Here is a 15,872-nt window from a genome sequence, read left to right as displayed (position 1 = left end):
CCGGCCGCCATCGGCACCGGCGGCACCACCGCCACCATCGGCACCGGCGGCACCGGCGGCACCGGCGGCACCGTCGGCATGGCCCTGCGGGCGCTGTGGCTCCTCAGGCACGACCCCGCGGCCGGCGGCGCCGTGCTCTTCTCCAGGTAGAGACGGCTCCGGGGCACGGCGGGCTGGGCAGCTCCGAGGGTCGGGCTGGGTGCCCTGGGGGGTCCGGGGGGATCTAGAAGGGATCCAGGTGCTCTGAGGGGTCCCAGTGCCCTGGGGAACTGGGTGTTCTTTGGGGGAGCGGATGCTTTTGTGGGTTCGGGAGCTCTGGAGGGGACCGGGCGCCCTGGGGAGAGCGGGATGCCCTCAGGGGGCGCGGATGTTCCTGAGGGGACCCGGGTGTTCTGGATGCCCTGGGGGAAAACCTGGCGCCCTGAGGGGTTCGAGTGCTGTGGGGGTCTGGATGTCCTGAAGGAAATCCTCGTACCCTGGGGAGATGGTTTTGCTCTGGGGGTCCGGATGCCCTGAAGGAAATCATGGTGCCCGGAGGGGATCGGGTGCTCTGAGGGGACACTGCTGCCTTGTGGGGCCGGGGTTCGGCCCCCAAAACAGATGCAAAAACACCCAAACCATCTGATACTGAACTAATCCCATCCCGCTGGATGCTGGGCGTTTCTGACCCTGATTTCCCGAAAGTTTAGAATCGGGTTCACGTATTTTGCTTTTAACTAAATATGGGGGCTTTTTCACAGCTTCTGCATTTTGCACGTCAGTTGCCTTGCTCTGTTCCTCTTTCTTGTTTGTCTCTGTAAACATTTTGCCCAGCTCTTCTCCATTTTAGCATGGAAAAGGCCAAAGCAGTGATTGTGAAATGCTGTCAGATTAACAAAATGGACAAAGTCGAAAGCATATATTTTTGCTTGTATTTTACTTGTATTCTCTTCATGTTGTTCTTTAGCTGAACAAAAAATAAGAGTACTTTCAGACAGAAATTCAGCTTTCCGTTTGATACTAATTTTTGCATATAAATACATTTTTTAAAGTTATTGGAGGACTTTTAAGTTACTGGACACTAAAGCGTCCTCCAAACGAAGAGTTTCTATTAAAAATTCTCGCAGGTATAAAGTAAGACTTTGGGCTAGGCAGGTAACTTTTGTGAGGCTGGCAAGATTTGTTACCCTTCTTTTTTTCTTCTGTGACTTCAGAGAAATCCAGACAATGAGAAGAAAAATAACTGGGGCTAGGGAAAGTTTGTTAAAAAAAAACCCCAAAAAACCACAAAAAACAAAAACCTGGATAAAGTGACCTACATCCCTAGTCTGAGTTCAGTAAAACCAAAGGGAGAACCTAGAGGTAAAAAAAAAAAATCAAAAAAAAAAAAGAGTAAGTAGACTATCTTCCATCTTCAGGTGCAGACAGATCTCTCCATTGGACACTCCTCTGATTGTTTTAGGATTAGTATTATAGTCCTTGTATTACCTACAGGACTAGAGATGAGGCCTCCCCTCTACAAACACAGATAAAGAGAAAGCCTTGTCCCCAAAACCTCGGAGAGTGTAATCACCACGGAGCAGGGGGGGGCTGGTGACAGGGGTGTCTGAAGTGACTTGTCACACAGGGAGCGGCAGAGACAAGGAGTAGCACTCCTTTGAAAAGGGCAAACTATCCTTGATGTTTCAAGTGATTTCCAGACTTAGATCTTTCAAGTTCCCAGAGGAAATAATAGGGCTGTGGAAACCCCAAGTTTATCCTCCTAACTGACCTTAAATTCAACAAAGCGAGCAGACAATAAAAAGAATGCCCGGATCACATGGAAACTGTTGGTTTCAGGACTTAGGCACTCAGCTGGAGATACGTGAGCCCTGATCTTTAACCTCAGGGAAGACAACAGGGACATCAAAGCATTCCCCCCTTTTTCTTTTTCTTGGAGTTGATCATAACTTAATTCAGGCAACAAGGATGGTCTCTCTCTCTTGAGTCACCGAAGCTCATTCATCCCTGGAAACTTTCATCTTTTTTTTAAGTTTGCATCACTTTCTAGGATGGAGTACTGAAAAAGTGGGATCTGAAGGGGGCTAACTAATGATCTAATGACCCAGCTGGAAAAATTCAGTGGGAGGAGGAGGAGGAGGCTGCTGTGGTGTGGGGACAGCTTCAGCAAATGGAGCAGACAGACTGGGACTTGACTAAGACAAAACCAGACTGAAATATCTCCTCTTCCCTTGTTTTGGAAACATTGGCCAAAAATAAGAGCTGCTCACCAAGGTTACACATAGCCTCTTATCAACACCCTGGCTCTGCAAAGCCTCATAAATTTTAGAGCTGTAAATCCACTTTGTTTCTTTGCTCTTCAGAATAAAATGTGAGACCACAGGGAGGTGTTTTGCTGTCATCTGTATCCTGTTTACGAATTTTGTAGCTCTGGCTTTGCTCTGGCTATGTTTGCTCTTCTCTTTCCAAAAAAAAACTAAAACAAAACAAAACAAAACAAAACAAAAAAAAAAAAAAAAACAAAAAAAAAAAAAAAACAAAAAAAAAAAAAAAACCAACCCCAAAAGCCCTGGATGCCTAATTAGGAATCAAAAAGAAAAAAAAAAAAAAAGGCAGAGTCTCTGAAAATAAGCCTGAGGAAGTGTAGCTGCCTCCAGCTACTGAGTTGAGAAAAGATGATGTGGATGGGACTTAGAGGCAACAGGATAAGATCCATGGAAGTGCTCAGGAGCAGGAGGGAAGTGCTACAGATGGAGGTCATAGATATAACAAAGTCCCTCGGTGCTGGGGTTGCAAGTTGGATGGCAATTTAAGGAGCAGACTGTCAGTGTGTCCTTAAAAAGGTGGTATGAAAAGGACACCAAATGAGGGCATTTATGTATCTGTGCAGTATTTTCCCACTATGCTGGCGTGCAAGCATGACTCTGAGTGCAAACAAACATCTGAGAACATCTGCTTCAGGATGATCCGTAAAGTGATTTAATTTTGTGTGTGTGACCTGTGATGGGCGCTTTGAGGGTCTGTAGATGATTTCTAAGGGAATCTACAAAGCAGAATGTAGGAAAGCCAGGCTGTCAGCAAACTTCATGTAAGAGACACTCAGGGGAGTCTGCAGTTCCAAACCAGTGCATTAATGGAAGTAATATTTTTTCTTTTCTCAGCTATTTATTAAAAGACAACTCCTCAGTTCCTCTTGATGGAGATAAGTTACCTAGAAAAGAAATTCATCCTGCTCCCCTTTCAAAAAAAAATTACTGCTGCAGGGCAAAAAAATCCCAGATATAGTTTTAAACAGTTAATATGATATTCCTCAAGTATTATCTCTAGAAACTTTGAAATTAAATATATGTATTGGTACAACATAGCAATTCTAAATTTTACAAAACCTCTGTTCGTGGCATTATCATTACATCTTAAATACTTGATAAAATTAAATTACGAAAAAGTCATAAAAGCTTTAAGTCACATATATTGCATATATATAAGTCACATATATTGCAGTGTGGAATTATTATTGTTATTGTTATTATTGTTGTTGTTATAGCAGCAAAGCTGTAGCACTGGTATACTCTTTCTAGGCAAAAAGCTGTTGCAGTTGCATTTTATTACTTAGAACATCCATTTTCTTAAATATCTGAGAACTTGTCTTCACCTCTTAGAAATATTTTCAAGTTCTGCACTGGTGAGAGTTATTCCTTAGTGTCATACAAACATCCTGTACCTCTGTGTGACAGCCAGCACAGATGGACAGATTCACATTTTATTTTAAAAAACGGGTATTTACTCATGAGAATGTATTTTCTCAAAGTTTACACTTGCGAGAGAGAATCCTAACTACTCATAGCATGGTTTTATTGACGGTGGTTTACGTTCTGATCCCACCACTGCTTCTGTCGAGTTACTGCAGGCTTCCGTGTACACGAGGTTATTTTTAGGCACAGTGGGTTTTGAAGAGAAACCCATTACCAGCAATCCAAAGACTTCCATAATGCTTTTGCAGCCAGAAGAGTGCTGATGTGGCTCTGCCGCTGGGGTGACATTTTGGGTGACACCAAGGCATGTGGTGCTGAGCCGCTCCCGTTCCTTCCCTGCAGGCGCTTCCCCACGGTGGAGCTGCGCGCCGAGACCTTCAACGGTCCCACACATGTCCCCGTCCCCTCGGACAGCGCCTTCCTGAGGGCCCTGCTGGTGGAGCTGCGGCTGGTGGACCAGCACGTTTTCCTGGAGCAGCGGGACACCTGCACCCAGATCAGCCACTCCTCCGTGCATTCCGTGTCCACGGCCGCCGGGGAGCTCTGGCCCGTGCTGGCCTTCCACAGGAGCGGCCTCATCTACGCCTGCGTCCCGCTGGTGGAGGGGAGCCTGGAGCCGCGCCCGGCCCTCCTCAGCATCAGCGGGCTCTCCCAGGGGCTGGCTCTGTTGCTGGGAATCATGGACTACGTCTCTCCCAGCCGGAAAAACGAGGCTGAGCTGAAGGCAAAGATCGGGCAGCTCCGGAATCTGCTGATCCAGGCCTGTCCCCTGGGCACCCCCCTGAACACCAACATCCGCAGCCTGAGCAGCTCCTTTGAGGACATCCAGGAGATGCCTGCGGATAAGGATCAGCCAGCCTGGAGATCCAGCACTTACAAGGGCAAACCTCAGGTTAATGTCTGCATCACTGAGAAGGTCAAGTGTATGCAGTATGACCAGAGGGATGTGGTGGACACGTGGCAAGTTTATGGAGCTGTGAACTGCAAGGTGAGAGCGTTTGATGTGCAAAGTAGTTTTTGTGCAAAAGAAATACTCATTTGATGTAAAATTATATATTGGGTTGAAAATTTTCCCAATTTTGTTGTCTGAGTCACATTCAGGAGTTACTGGTACCTTTGACTGCTTGGCCACACTGCCCTTACTTTAAATGAACCACTGAAATGCCTGAATTAGACAAAATATATCCAGGCTGAGATGTCTAAATGTCTTCTAAAAGTTTCTTTACATGAGCATTTTAAATTATTTTTCCTCACATATGAAAGTTTCATCTGTCCTTCCTTGTTCTACTACAACAGCATTTTGATCCCACAAATGCTGGTGTTTCATGACATTAGAGAAGTTGATAAAGAACCTGGTGAAAGAAACTGGTTGTATAATTATTTGGGATGGTTTGAATGTGACAGTGGTTTTCATTGTGGAATCCCAGAATGGTTTGGGTTGGAAGGGACCTTAAAGATCATCTCATTTCAACCCCCTGCCATGAGCAGGGATGCCTTCCACTAGACCAGTCTGCTCCAAACTTTGTCCAAGCACGCCTTGAACACTTTCAGGGATGGGCTTCCCTGGGCATTGGTTAATATTAAAATATCTCATTGTTTAATATTGCAAACTGGGGACTATTGACTAAATACATCCATAATAATTATGAAAGATATTGAAATTTGTAACTATAATTTGTACTGTAATTCATTCTTTGTTCTGAATTATGCTTAGGGAGCACACAATAGTATCTTGGCCCATTATTTTGGTAACTGCCAGTGATTTACCAGGAGAGAGACCTGCTAATAAAGTGATAATTTAATTATCTGCATGGAGTGGGATACTCATCTCCAAAGGAGGCCAGCCTAAATGCTGCACTTCCAAAGCCTGGGTCATTTCCCACCAGAGCATGCTGGAATCCATTAAATGGATGCTGTTAAAGCAACCAAATTAATTAAATTGTCAGCAAGCTTGTGAGACTGATGTCTTAGTTTTGGTGGTTAGTACTAATGGTCAAAGCCAACTGAAAATTTGTAGGGATTTTATTTATTTTTAATGCTAAAAATGTGTTTTAGTTTTGAACATCTCAAAACTAAAGTCAGTCTAAAACACCTGACTTGATTCAGGTGTTTCAGAATAATGCCTTGACTTCCTTTTCCCAAGTGTGACATTGAGGGGTCTGCGCCCAATGTCACCCTCAGCCTGACGCTGCCGACGAACGCGCCGCCGCTCCAGGACATTGTGGTCCATCACTGTGTGACCTCCGTGGACCCTGCCATGCTGATGTCCACCAGCGCTGAGCCTCTGCATGACTCTGTCTACAGTGGACCTTACAAATTCCCTTTCATTCCTCCTTCAGAGTCCTTCGACCTGTGTTACTACACTTCCCAGGTAACAACACACCCCCAGCCCGTGCTGTTTCTAGTGTTCCAGCGGAAATAAAAACACCTCTGTGGGCATCCTGGAGTGAGTTTGAGTCCAATATAGGTAATAAAACATCATATAAAATGGGTTTTATGTAATAAGCTGCTTGGAAGGCACTTATAGACTTGAGTTGTCTGAGTCACGTTCAGGAGTTACTGGTTTTGCTGCTCTTACTTTAAATCAGCCACTTTAAAGCTAGAATTAGGCAAAATATATCCAGGCTGAGATGTCAAGTGCATGCCCCTCAAGTCTCTGTATCACAAGGAGCCTGAAGAGTTTAGCACAGTCAGTAATTAATATATGTTTGGAGTCTTTTTAAAAGTACGTTAGCAATGAAAACATTATATAAATGATCTTGTGATGATGGTGTTAATATATCTTGAGAATGAATATAGTTTTTTTCAGGTTCCTGTTCCACCAATTTTGGGATGTTACCAACTCGTTGAAGAGGGATCACAGATTAAAATAACAGTTAATTTAAAGCTCCATGAAAGCATAAAGAATTCTTTTGAGTACTGTGAAGCTCGTATACCTTTCTTCAACAGGTAAGAATAAGGGAAGCCTAAATAAATTTCTTCCATTTTTTCTGTTATCTTCCCAAAATTAACTTGTTAGGAGTCAGTATAACAGATTATGCTCCATCAGGGTGTGACCAGTGAACACCAACCCTGAAATACTTTTAATTTCCAGAATACAGAATTATACCAGAATATTTGGTAACATTCCAAACACTTCTGTTGCTCATCCTGTTTCCCTGTGGTATTTTCTCATGTGAAACACTGCCACAGTCCCCCAGGTGGATTAAGCTGGAGATCACTTCCAACCCAGGGTTACCTGTTCCTTAAGACTGCTAATCCTAGCTACAGATCAGCTTATCAAAAATACAGTTATTTCAAATTAAAACGATAGTTTTCATCTGAGCCTCTCTGACAGCTGCCAGGACCGCGCTGCCACCTAATTATCATGAAAATTCAAAGATGGAATGATACAAAGTTGCTGATTCTGATCACAGTGTTAGTAAAACACCCTCAGTGAACTAAAACATCAGCAGCTCCTTTGTGATTTACTGGGCTGAGAGCCCGGTGATTTCCTCCCGCTCTGTAATTTCTTCTCATAAATTAGCAGTGTGCTCAGATAGGTGTGATTTGTCTGTACGTGCACAAATAACGTCTGTCTGCATTTCCTGCCTTTCTGTAACAAAGCAGGCATTAACAAATGCTGAATGGTAATAATTGCAGCGGTTTTATTTCTCCTCTCTCACATGTAGGGGCCCCATTGCTCAGTTAGAGTACAAAGTGAGTTATGGCCAACTGGATTTGTCCCGGGAGAAAAGCCTCCTGGTTTGGGTCATTGGTAAGGACCTCACCCCTAGGACTGCCCTTCCTCCTCCAGCCCCTTCTCTGCAGCCTGGGCACAGCTGGGTGACTTCTAATAGATGCTGTCTCTGCCTTTAGGACAGAAGTTCCCCAAATCTTTGGAAGTTTCCCTCACTGGAACTCTGTCTTTCGGCACCGCAGGCAAAGAGCACCCGACTGATTATGTGTGCACTGGGAACACTACTTATGTAAAAGTAAGTCACAGGCTCTGGGAAAAACAGCCTTAGTAGTCACTTTTTAATTGTCTTCAACTGAAGATACATAGATTTAAAATCTCATATGCTCAGCACGGATTTTTGTTCTGCCTAGAGGATTTGACATGCTGTCACTTTGGAGTACCCTTGCACACCCAGAGCATGTGACACAGCTTGCCAGGATTTGCACAGCAAGGGTGACAATGTGCATCTGATTGTGTTTGCCCTCTCTTTTTGTAGCTGTATTTTAGGATCCCAGACTTTACACTTACTGGATGTTACGTAGACCAGCATTCTGTTCAACTCTTTGTTCCAGGGAAGCCCAAAATTACTGCATGTGAGTTGCTAAAATTAAATTGAAATTATGAACTGGGTATCAATGACTAAAATTACGTAACTAAAGTTGGACTTTTGTTCTCTGCTTTTGAGTTGGGGTTTTTTTGTGATGTTTAAAGCATCCCTGGAGTAGGGACTGGCCTCTCCCTTTGAGATGAGAGCTCTTACAAAGCCAGCCTCTCTCTGCGGCTCTCTGCCCTGTGCTGGTTCCTCTGCTCTCCATAATGGCAGAACGTTTTTGGGGGACACAGGGAATGATCCTCCCTAATCTGGCCCCTTGTTTAGGACACCTTTGTCAGAGACATTTTCGGGTGGGTTGGCAGTTCCTGAGTACAGAACTCAGCTCCTGCATCCAAGGTGACACTACTGCTGTCAGTGTCACCACACCAGCACCCCTTGGTGGATGTGGCTCTACACTGAAGGTGTGTGTGGAGCAGAACCCAAATCTGCTTTCTGTTAACACATGAGCACTGCCAAGCCTGCACCAAAAATACCCTGAGTGGCACACAGAAAGCACTCATTACACCTGAGCACCTCTGCCTAATGGAAGCGTTTTTATTTGTAGCTGTCTCTCTGTTGCAACTTCTGCCAGTCATGGTGGCAGAACTCTGCAAATGCCTTTTGAAAAGCAACACTGTTAATTTTGTGACAGGTCACACTCAGCCCTAAATTGTACCACAGAAAAAGCAGCGTTTTCATGTTTTATATCGAGCATGCAATTTATATTCATTGAACAAAATCCAAGCCATCCACCTGCTTTTGACTTAACCTCTGTTTGAATTTTAAGCTCATGACTGATACATTAGTAAAGGTAATTGAAGCTGAGACTTTAAATGTCTCATTATCAGAAACGATTTTCAAATAATAGTAAGAGTCTTACAGTTTAAAGAGGCCATTATACCTTTTCTGTAAACTGGCAAGGATGGATTAGTAGTCACTTAACTTGGATGAAGGAATGTCTGATTGTAAGGCACCCTGTAATGCTTATTTCTCTTGCCTGTTTTTTCCCTTTAGCCCGGGAACTGATTTCTTCTGATTACTACATCTGGAATTCCAAAGCACCAGCACCTATGGTGTACAAGCCCTTACTTGACTAAAGTACTTGGGAATAATTTTTATATTTAAACAAAGCACAGTGTTAATGAGATTTATGTCATGATATGGTAAAATAAATATTCTTCAGCACTTTTGCTTTCTATGTGTTCTTAAAAATTTCTGTTGATGGAGAACAAGAGGTCACTTGTCTTAAAAACATGAGTTGGGTTTAAATTGTTGAGTCCTGGCTGACAGCCTAGAGAGGACAGTTTGAAATGTACTTCCTGTGGCTGGTTTTACTTTCCCTTCTGACTTTAACTGGTACAAAATATGTCCCTGATGTTACAGGTACAGACACTGAGATTCCCAGTTATTCCCAGTTACTTCACTGGTTTGCCATTGCAGAGTAGGAAAGGTTTCAGCATCCTATTCCTGTACTGAAGTCACAAGAATCTCATCAAACTCCACATTCAGAGAACAGTTGAAAGCAGTTCCGTTATTTTTACAAGATGTGTACAGAATACACAGCAGTCAGTAATTTACAAGGATTTTCAAGAGGAGGAATATTGCATGAGCAGCACTTCTGAAAGTGGAGGCAATTTTAATTAAGGAATCTTTATTGCCTCTGCCAGCAGAAGAGGTGAGTTCCCTTGCACACATGCCTGTGAACTGCTTGCTCTGAAAGCAGAGGTGTGAACTGGGTTTTTCAGCTCACAAGACTGGTTCTGAGGAGGCAAAATCAGCTAAGTTTGCTGGAGGTTCCAGAAACCATCACTGAGCTGCTTTTCCTGGAAAAGTAGGTGGAAAATGTCTCAATTTACAGATGCAAACCTCTGATTTAGAGATCTGCAGGAACACAGGAAATGGACTTTAGGAGAGTTATCAAGAATTGTGCAGATTGTGAAGGGCTGGTGAGGAGCTGCCAGAACCTGGAGAGCAGCACAGAAGCAGAGGATGCTGACTCCTAACAGAGCTGCTCCTGCCCTGCCTCGTGTCTCACTGTGCTCCGTGGGGTAGATCAGATCAGGGATTCTGCAAGGAGGGAACTTTCAAGATATAATCTGAAAAATACTGAGATTGATAGAGTAATCTGATGGGTTCGTTAAATGTTGTAGAGGGTGGATTTGTTCTTGTGAAAGGCTGTTGAGCTAAAACTGCTGTGCAAACGTAGAGCTGTGCTCTCTGCCCTGTTTCATACAGGTGATGTGTCTGTTTTGTTTAGCAGCAAAAGGTGAGTTTGTGATTTTGCCCAGGACCCAGCCCCTCCTTGCTGGAGTTGTCCACGTGCCTGGACACCACGGTGTGAGTGGGAAGAGGAGCTCTCTCTGCTGGAAGGGTTTAGAGCCTATTCTGGACACCAGGCCACGGTGTTTGACTTCCACCTACCCACGAGAAAGGTGGGAGCTCTGCTCTGCACAGCAGCTCTCTGCAGGAATGGCTTTTCTTACTCAAATACTCCTGAGTAAATTCTGGGAAGCAATGGCACTGCCTAAATTCATGGTATCATATAGGAGACCCTTTGCACTTAATAGAAGGGGATTCTTCTAAAACCTGATTCTTTGTGTTTCGCTCTTGCCTGTGTCTCTGAGGAGACTCATAGGAGAGGTATGGTGCTCAGGAATGAAGGCCTCTGGCTTTGGTAAGCTAATAATGCCATTTATTCCACAGAAGCTGTGAACTGAAATGATGAACTGGGTGGATGAACTGCTTTGCACACACCCAGCAGGGCAGGTTTGCAGGGAGGGAGGGGGCAGGTGATGTTTCCCTTCTAGCCCTGAGCAGCTTTCACAACCTTACATCAGCCATCACCTGTTTTGATTTGTTATCAAGGTTTGCTCTGCAGTTGCTGCAGTGCTCTGCTCAGGGCCAGCTCTGTGGTGAGAAAAGTGGAGGAAGCAGCCCTGTCTGCCTCTAAGATCTCTCTGCAGATGTGAGTGTGCAGCACAGCCTGTTCTTTGGAAAGCACCAGGAATGGGGAAGGTGGCAAAACGCACCAGGTTAAAGGCACACAGCTTCACCCAGCATTGTGCAACCCCTGTGGGACACCCACGCTGGGGGAGAAGCCAGAGGGAGAGCTGCTCCTGGCCTCTCTTTGGGAAGAGCCCATGCTCATGGATCCTTATTAATAAATTTCATACCTTATTAATATTAATAAATATTAATTAGGTAGGAAAGTAGTAAACTCACTAAATTAGGGAACAATGGGTAGATAATACTGGAAGAGTTCAAAACCTTTCTGTGTTTCTGTTCCCTCTGTGGTTGCCCAGATAATTTCAGTTTCTTTATGAAAGGAGAAAAGCCCTTCAAAACCTAAATCAGGAAGATCTGATGTAGGGCTCACATGAGCCTGAGGACTCCCAGGGCTCCAGAGGTTCTGGTGGGCTCTAAAGGTGATCAAATTCAGTGGCATTCCTTTAGCTCTTTAATAAAATAAACAAGTTTTTAATACAACAGTTACTTTAAAAATGTGTTAAAGGGGAAAAAAACCAAAAATTTTCTTTTGGTACAGCGTTGTTTCTTCTACCAGAGTGTTTGCTGCTTGAAGTGCTTCTATTTAGAATTTTGTCACAGGCATAGATTATATGTGATCTTTGTGAAAGTAACTTTGCATGAAGACTTTCCAAAAGAAGTGGCCAAAGAGTTCTCCAGACTTTGTATTGTGTTTCAGCGGGCTAGAAGAAAACTAAGATGCAGAAAACTGAAAACAATAAATGTAAGGGCTTCAAAATGGGTTGCAAACTTGACATTTCCCACCCTGCCCACCTCCCCTCCCCCTCCCCCCAAAAATACTGGGTATAAATATTAAGGAGTTAATATGGAACTCACTTCATTAGTGAAATTAATTTGTTTCAATTCATTAAAATTTGAGAGTGATTTAAGAAACAGCAATTAAAATTAATTTAAAGCAAATACACACTATCAAAGCTTTTGAGGTGAGACTGAACATTAGTTGGCAATGAGAATTGATGTAACAGACCTCTAAAGAAATTAAAGTCATGCAAAATCCATGTATATCCCACTAAACACAGCAAAAATGGCTGAGATTTCCAAATCCAGTGGTTGGGGAGCCCTCAACAAACATGTTTTAGAGCCCAACTCTTTTGCTTAACGTTTGTGGAAGGTGTGGAAGGAAATGGGGAATTTGCACCGAGGTTCCCAGAGGCTGAGAAGCTGCAATTCCTGTTCCTCTCACCACAGAAGGGAATGAGTCCCCCTAACACAGTTCCATGTTGTCAAATTTCTCACTGAGCACTACTCAATATTTTGATGGTTTTCCAATTTTCTGGAAGCCCTTTCCTCCCACCAAGGTATTTGGTGACAGCTCCAAGATGGTTAATGCCAGTTCCTCAAGAACTTTGGGGTAAATCCTGTTCCTTCAGATAATTTGGAAGTAGTGACTTTTTTCACATAATTCAACATCTTCCCACATCTGCATTTTTTCACATTGACTGCTGTGGCCACTTGTTACCAGTAAATACTGGAACAACAAGGCAATAAACATTCCATGGTTGTCCCCTGTTCATTCATGCTGCCCTAGGAATTGGCCACACTTTGTCCTATTTGTACAAGCCCTGCTGATATTTAAGCCAGGAGAGAGTCTGTAAGTCCGTGTTTGTCCCTCGCTACTTTTGCTGATTCCCTCACCACCACCTCCCTGTTCTTTCATCCTTTTATCCAAAATAAAAGGTATTACCAACACCTTTTACAAGTGTTGGGGAAAACCAAGCCCACACAAAGCTGAATGCATCCATGGCAGGAAATCCCTGCAGCCCTCAATCCTAAATGGGACATTAGATGAGAATTTTGTGGATCCTTATTTAGGAAGTCCAAGTTTCCCTGGGAGAGTTGCTGTAGCTCTGTATGGCTGTCAGTGGGAATCCCACAGAGGCGCCTTGGGGTTGCTTCTAAATTTCATTCCCATGCCCGTATTCCCTTCTTGCTACCAAAATCTTGCCACACAAACCCAATACAACAATTCTGGTGAATTGAATTGAGGAACAGAGATTTAACTCTGACTGTGACTCCCCTGGACATTCTGGGGCACAAGGAGAACCCCCAGCATGGGGATAGGTGCCACTCATTGGCCACCTAAAATTCCTCTTCCTTATTTCCCCAAATCTCATGTTGCACCCATCTGCTGACTTTTGCAGGAATGAGGTGGTGATTCATTAAGGTGGTAATTTCCCCTGCAGGGGAGCAGGACCTGAGAGAAAAAGGGCTCTTTTCCCCTAAAAATGGGGATTCTCTCTCTGTGAGCAGGCTGGCATTAGAGCACTGTCTCTCTCCACCCACTCCCAGACCCAAAGGACCATGGTGTTGTTGCTTACTGCAGCCCTGCAGCAGACAGGACACCCAGCCAGTATTCCCTAGTGGCTTTCCAAGGAAAGCAGCATCCTTGGAACTGGAGTGCTGCATGGGTGGGACAACAGCAGTGCCACCAGCCTATCCCAGGTCAAGGGGAGCTGGAAAAGAGAGGAGCTGTGCTCCTCTCAGGGATTGGGATGGCCCACTGCTCCCCCAACCAAACCTCACAGTCCTCAAAGGGGCCGGAGGGCTCTCCCAAAGGCTTCCACTAAAGATGCACCTGTTCTCCAGGATGCCACCATACCCTCAACAAATCAAGCCAAATACTACAGGGAGCTCTTAACCCTCAGGGTTGCTTTTTTCCCAAGGACTCCTGACCCACAGTGCAACTGAAAATCAGATATTTTAAGCCACAGGCCTGCCCCTTCTCTCCTTCTTGCTTTTACAAGGCCTCCAAGAAACCTGGTCGAGCTCTAGATAATTTTTTGAAAGCCTGATGCCATTTAGAGAGACACATAACAGCAGAGAACTAAACCCAAGCCATTTTCTCCCCAATGAGATCAGCTGGTTGCTTTTGATTTTCTCTAGAAACCTATCTCTTCAAGACCTTTCTTTTTCCTTTTTCTTTATTTTTTTGAAGTCAGAGTCTGTTTCCCGTTTGGTAGGTGACCTGTTTAATGTTTTCCCTGTGTCTGGGAACTCCTTAGTGTAATTAGCGACCTTTGAACTCCACAACTAATCCTGAGCTATTTTGTATTCCTTACTCATCTTTAAGGCTGGACCTTTCTTTTCTTTTGAGTCCGCTGCCACAATTAAAGAAGAAACAGCTGCATTTCAAAGGGATTCCAATTCCAGAAGCTTAATCGTGATTGACATGTTCTTATTCTAAGCTATAAGAAACTCTAAGAGTCCTTTCTTGGGTTAAAACTTCAATCATTTTCTAAAAAATTATCTCAATATGGATTTTATTCATTTTCTTTGATAACCATTCTTTGTGATTTTTTTAACTTGAAAGATGCTTTGGGTTTGTGATGAATATGAACTGCGCCCACCGAAAGAATGAATGGTGTCGGGCTCGGGCTGGATGCAGAAGTGCCTAAATTCCATTTATTGTCAAAATCTGATTATGAAACCTGACGTCCTCCATGTAGCTTGACATCATTCCCAAAGGAAGGAGAGGTGGAAGCTCTTGCAAATGAACCCCAGGAAGGCTGGGGAGGGAGATGGCATAAAGCATTCTCCAGAAATAGATCTATGTATTTTAAGTTTTCCCAAATTTTTATAGAACAGATTAAAAAGCCATTGCTTTCCAGCCCTGACAGGGCCCCTTTTCACTCCTGGAGAAATGAATTCCCAATGAAAAGTCTCAGCCGTAAGCAACTGCCATAAAACAGGGATAATTTGTGAGGTTTAAAATTATTGCCACAGCCCCAAAACAAACCCTGAGCGAGGCTGGGGTGCTTAAATCTCCTCCAAGGGCTGATCCTAGAAAATTATGGGAGCCTATTGGGTCCCGTTATTTAATTATCTCCCTCTCACTTACATTCAAATTCAGCGTGACCTCCAAAATGTGGGCTCAGAAAGGAAAACAAAAACAAAACAAACAAACAAACAAAAATTTAAAATAGCAAAACCCCTGAATGTCTGTTTTTGTGTTTGCCCAGATCCACCTGATCTTTGGCACATGGATCTGTGGGCATCACTCATGGTCTAAACCTGCCCAAAACGATCCCAAAGAGCCCCAGGAACGGCAGCAGGCGAGACCTGGTGTTCCTAAGACAAAGGTCAAATAAAAAAAGGATGTTAATAAACAGCCCTCCAGTTTAAAGGGACTTTTTCTCCCCCCCCTTTTTTTTTTTAAGGATTACATCTTAAATTCCAACAAATCAGATTTAGGAGTTACTGAAAGTGAAATTGATCCATCCCTCAGCCAAACTTTGCAATACTTTCCTGTTCTGACATCATTTAGATAGTTAGCTGCATTATCAGATTAAAAACCATTGTACAGGGCCGCTGAAAGGAAAAGGAGCCAAAAAGCTAAACACTGCCTGAATTCTGAACCTTTTAACCTGGCTGAAGTACGGTGGGGTCCCTGTTATGCAAATACCTTCAATCCTCTGCTAAGTTCAGTGGAAATAATTTTCTTGAATGACAGGTTTATTCAGCAAGGATTCAGTTGGCGATTAATCCCCCTTTGATCTAAGGTATTTCACTTAACTACCAGTTACCTCGTCCTGACAAAGTGCAACCGAGATTAGGGAGATCACCAGAACACGGCCGGGGTGTGCGTTTATTCTCCCCAGCCGTTCAAAGGGAAGGGCCAGGAATGCAATCTATTCCCAGTATTTGAAGATGGAAAAGTCCTGTCTCCCGAGTTAGAAAGTCAATTGAATACCAAGTGGGGCTCGGGCCTGACCGAGCGGCGGCTCCCGACCCGAGATGTTCCCACTCCTTGGGATATTTTTGTTCTGACGCGGCTTTCAGCCCGGTT

At 44.0% G+C, this 15,872-nt stretch overlaps 1 protein-coding gene across 1 annotated transcript; it reads left to right on the top strand.

Moving 5' to 3' along the window:
• Window positions 1-12: 12 nt before the first annotated feature.
• On the top strand, window positions 13-9,231 carry AP5M1 (adaptor related protein complex 5 subunit mu 1). The gene is made up of 8 exons (XM_066189062.1): window positions 13-146; window positions 4,074-4,719; window positions 5,875-6,102; window positions 6,541-6,680; window positions 7,403-7,488; window positions 7,590-7,705; window positions 7,946-8,042; window positions 9,056-9,231. Exons 1-8 carry the CDS (start codon window positions 79-81, stop codon window positions 9,136-9,138), a joined length of 1,464 nt encoding a protein of 487 aa, XP_066045159.1. The 5' UTR covers window positions 13-78; the 3' UTR covers window positions 9,139-9,231.
• The last annotated feature ends 6,641 nt before the right edge of the window (window positions 9,232-15,872 follow it).

This window comes from Chamaea fasciata, unplaced genomic scaffold, assembly GCF_029207755.1.
Source record: "Chamaea fasciata isolate MVZ Bird 193981 ecotype frontalis unplaced genomic scaffold, bChaFas1.0.hap1 SCAF_7, whole genome shotgun sequence".
Classification (NCBI taxonomy): domain Eukaryota; kingdom Metazoa; phylum Chordata; class Aves; order Passeriformes; family Sylviidae; genus Chamaea; species Chamaea fasciata.
This window is presented reverse-complemented; position numbering and strand designations above follow the sequence as displayed.

Coding starts and splice junctions, on each gene's coding strand:
- AP5M1 (XM_066189062.1), top strand. CDS start 79: ATGGCCCTGCGGGCGCTGTGGCTCCTCAGGCACGACCCCGCGGCCGGC. Junction 4,720..5,874: donor ATGGAGCTGTGAACTGCAAG/GTGAGAGCGTTT, acceptor CCTTTTCCCAAG/TGTGACATTGAGGGGTCTGC. Junction 8,043..9,055: donor GAAGCCCAAAATTACTGCAT/GTGAGTTGCTAA, acceptor TTTTCCCTTTAG/CCCGGGAACTGATTTCTTCT.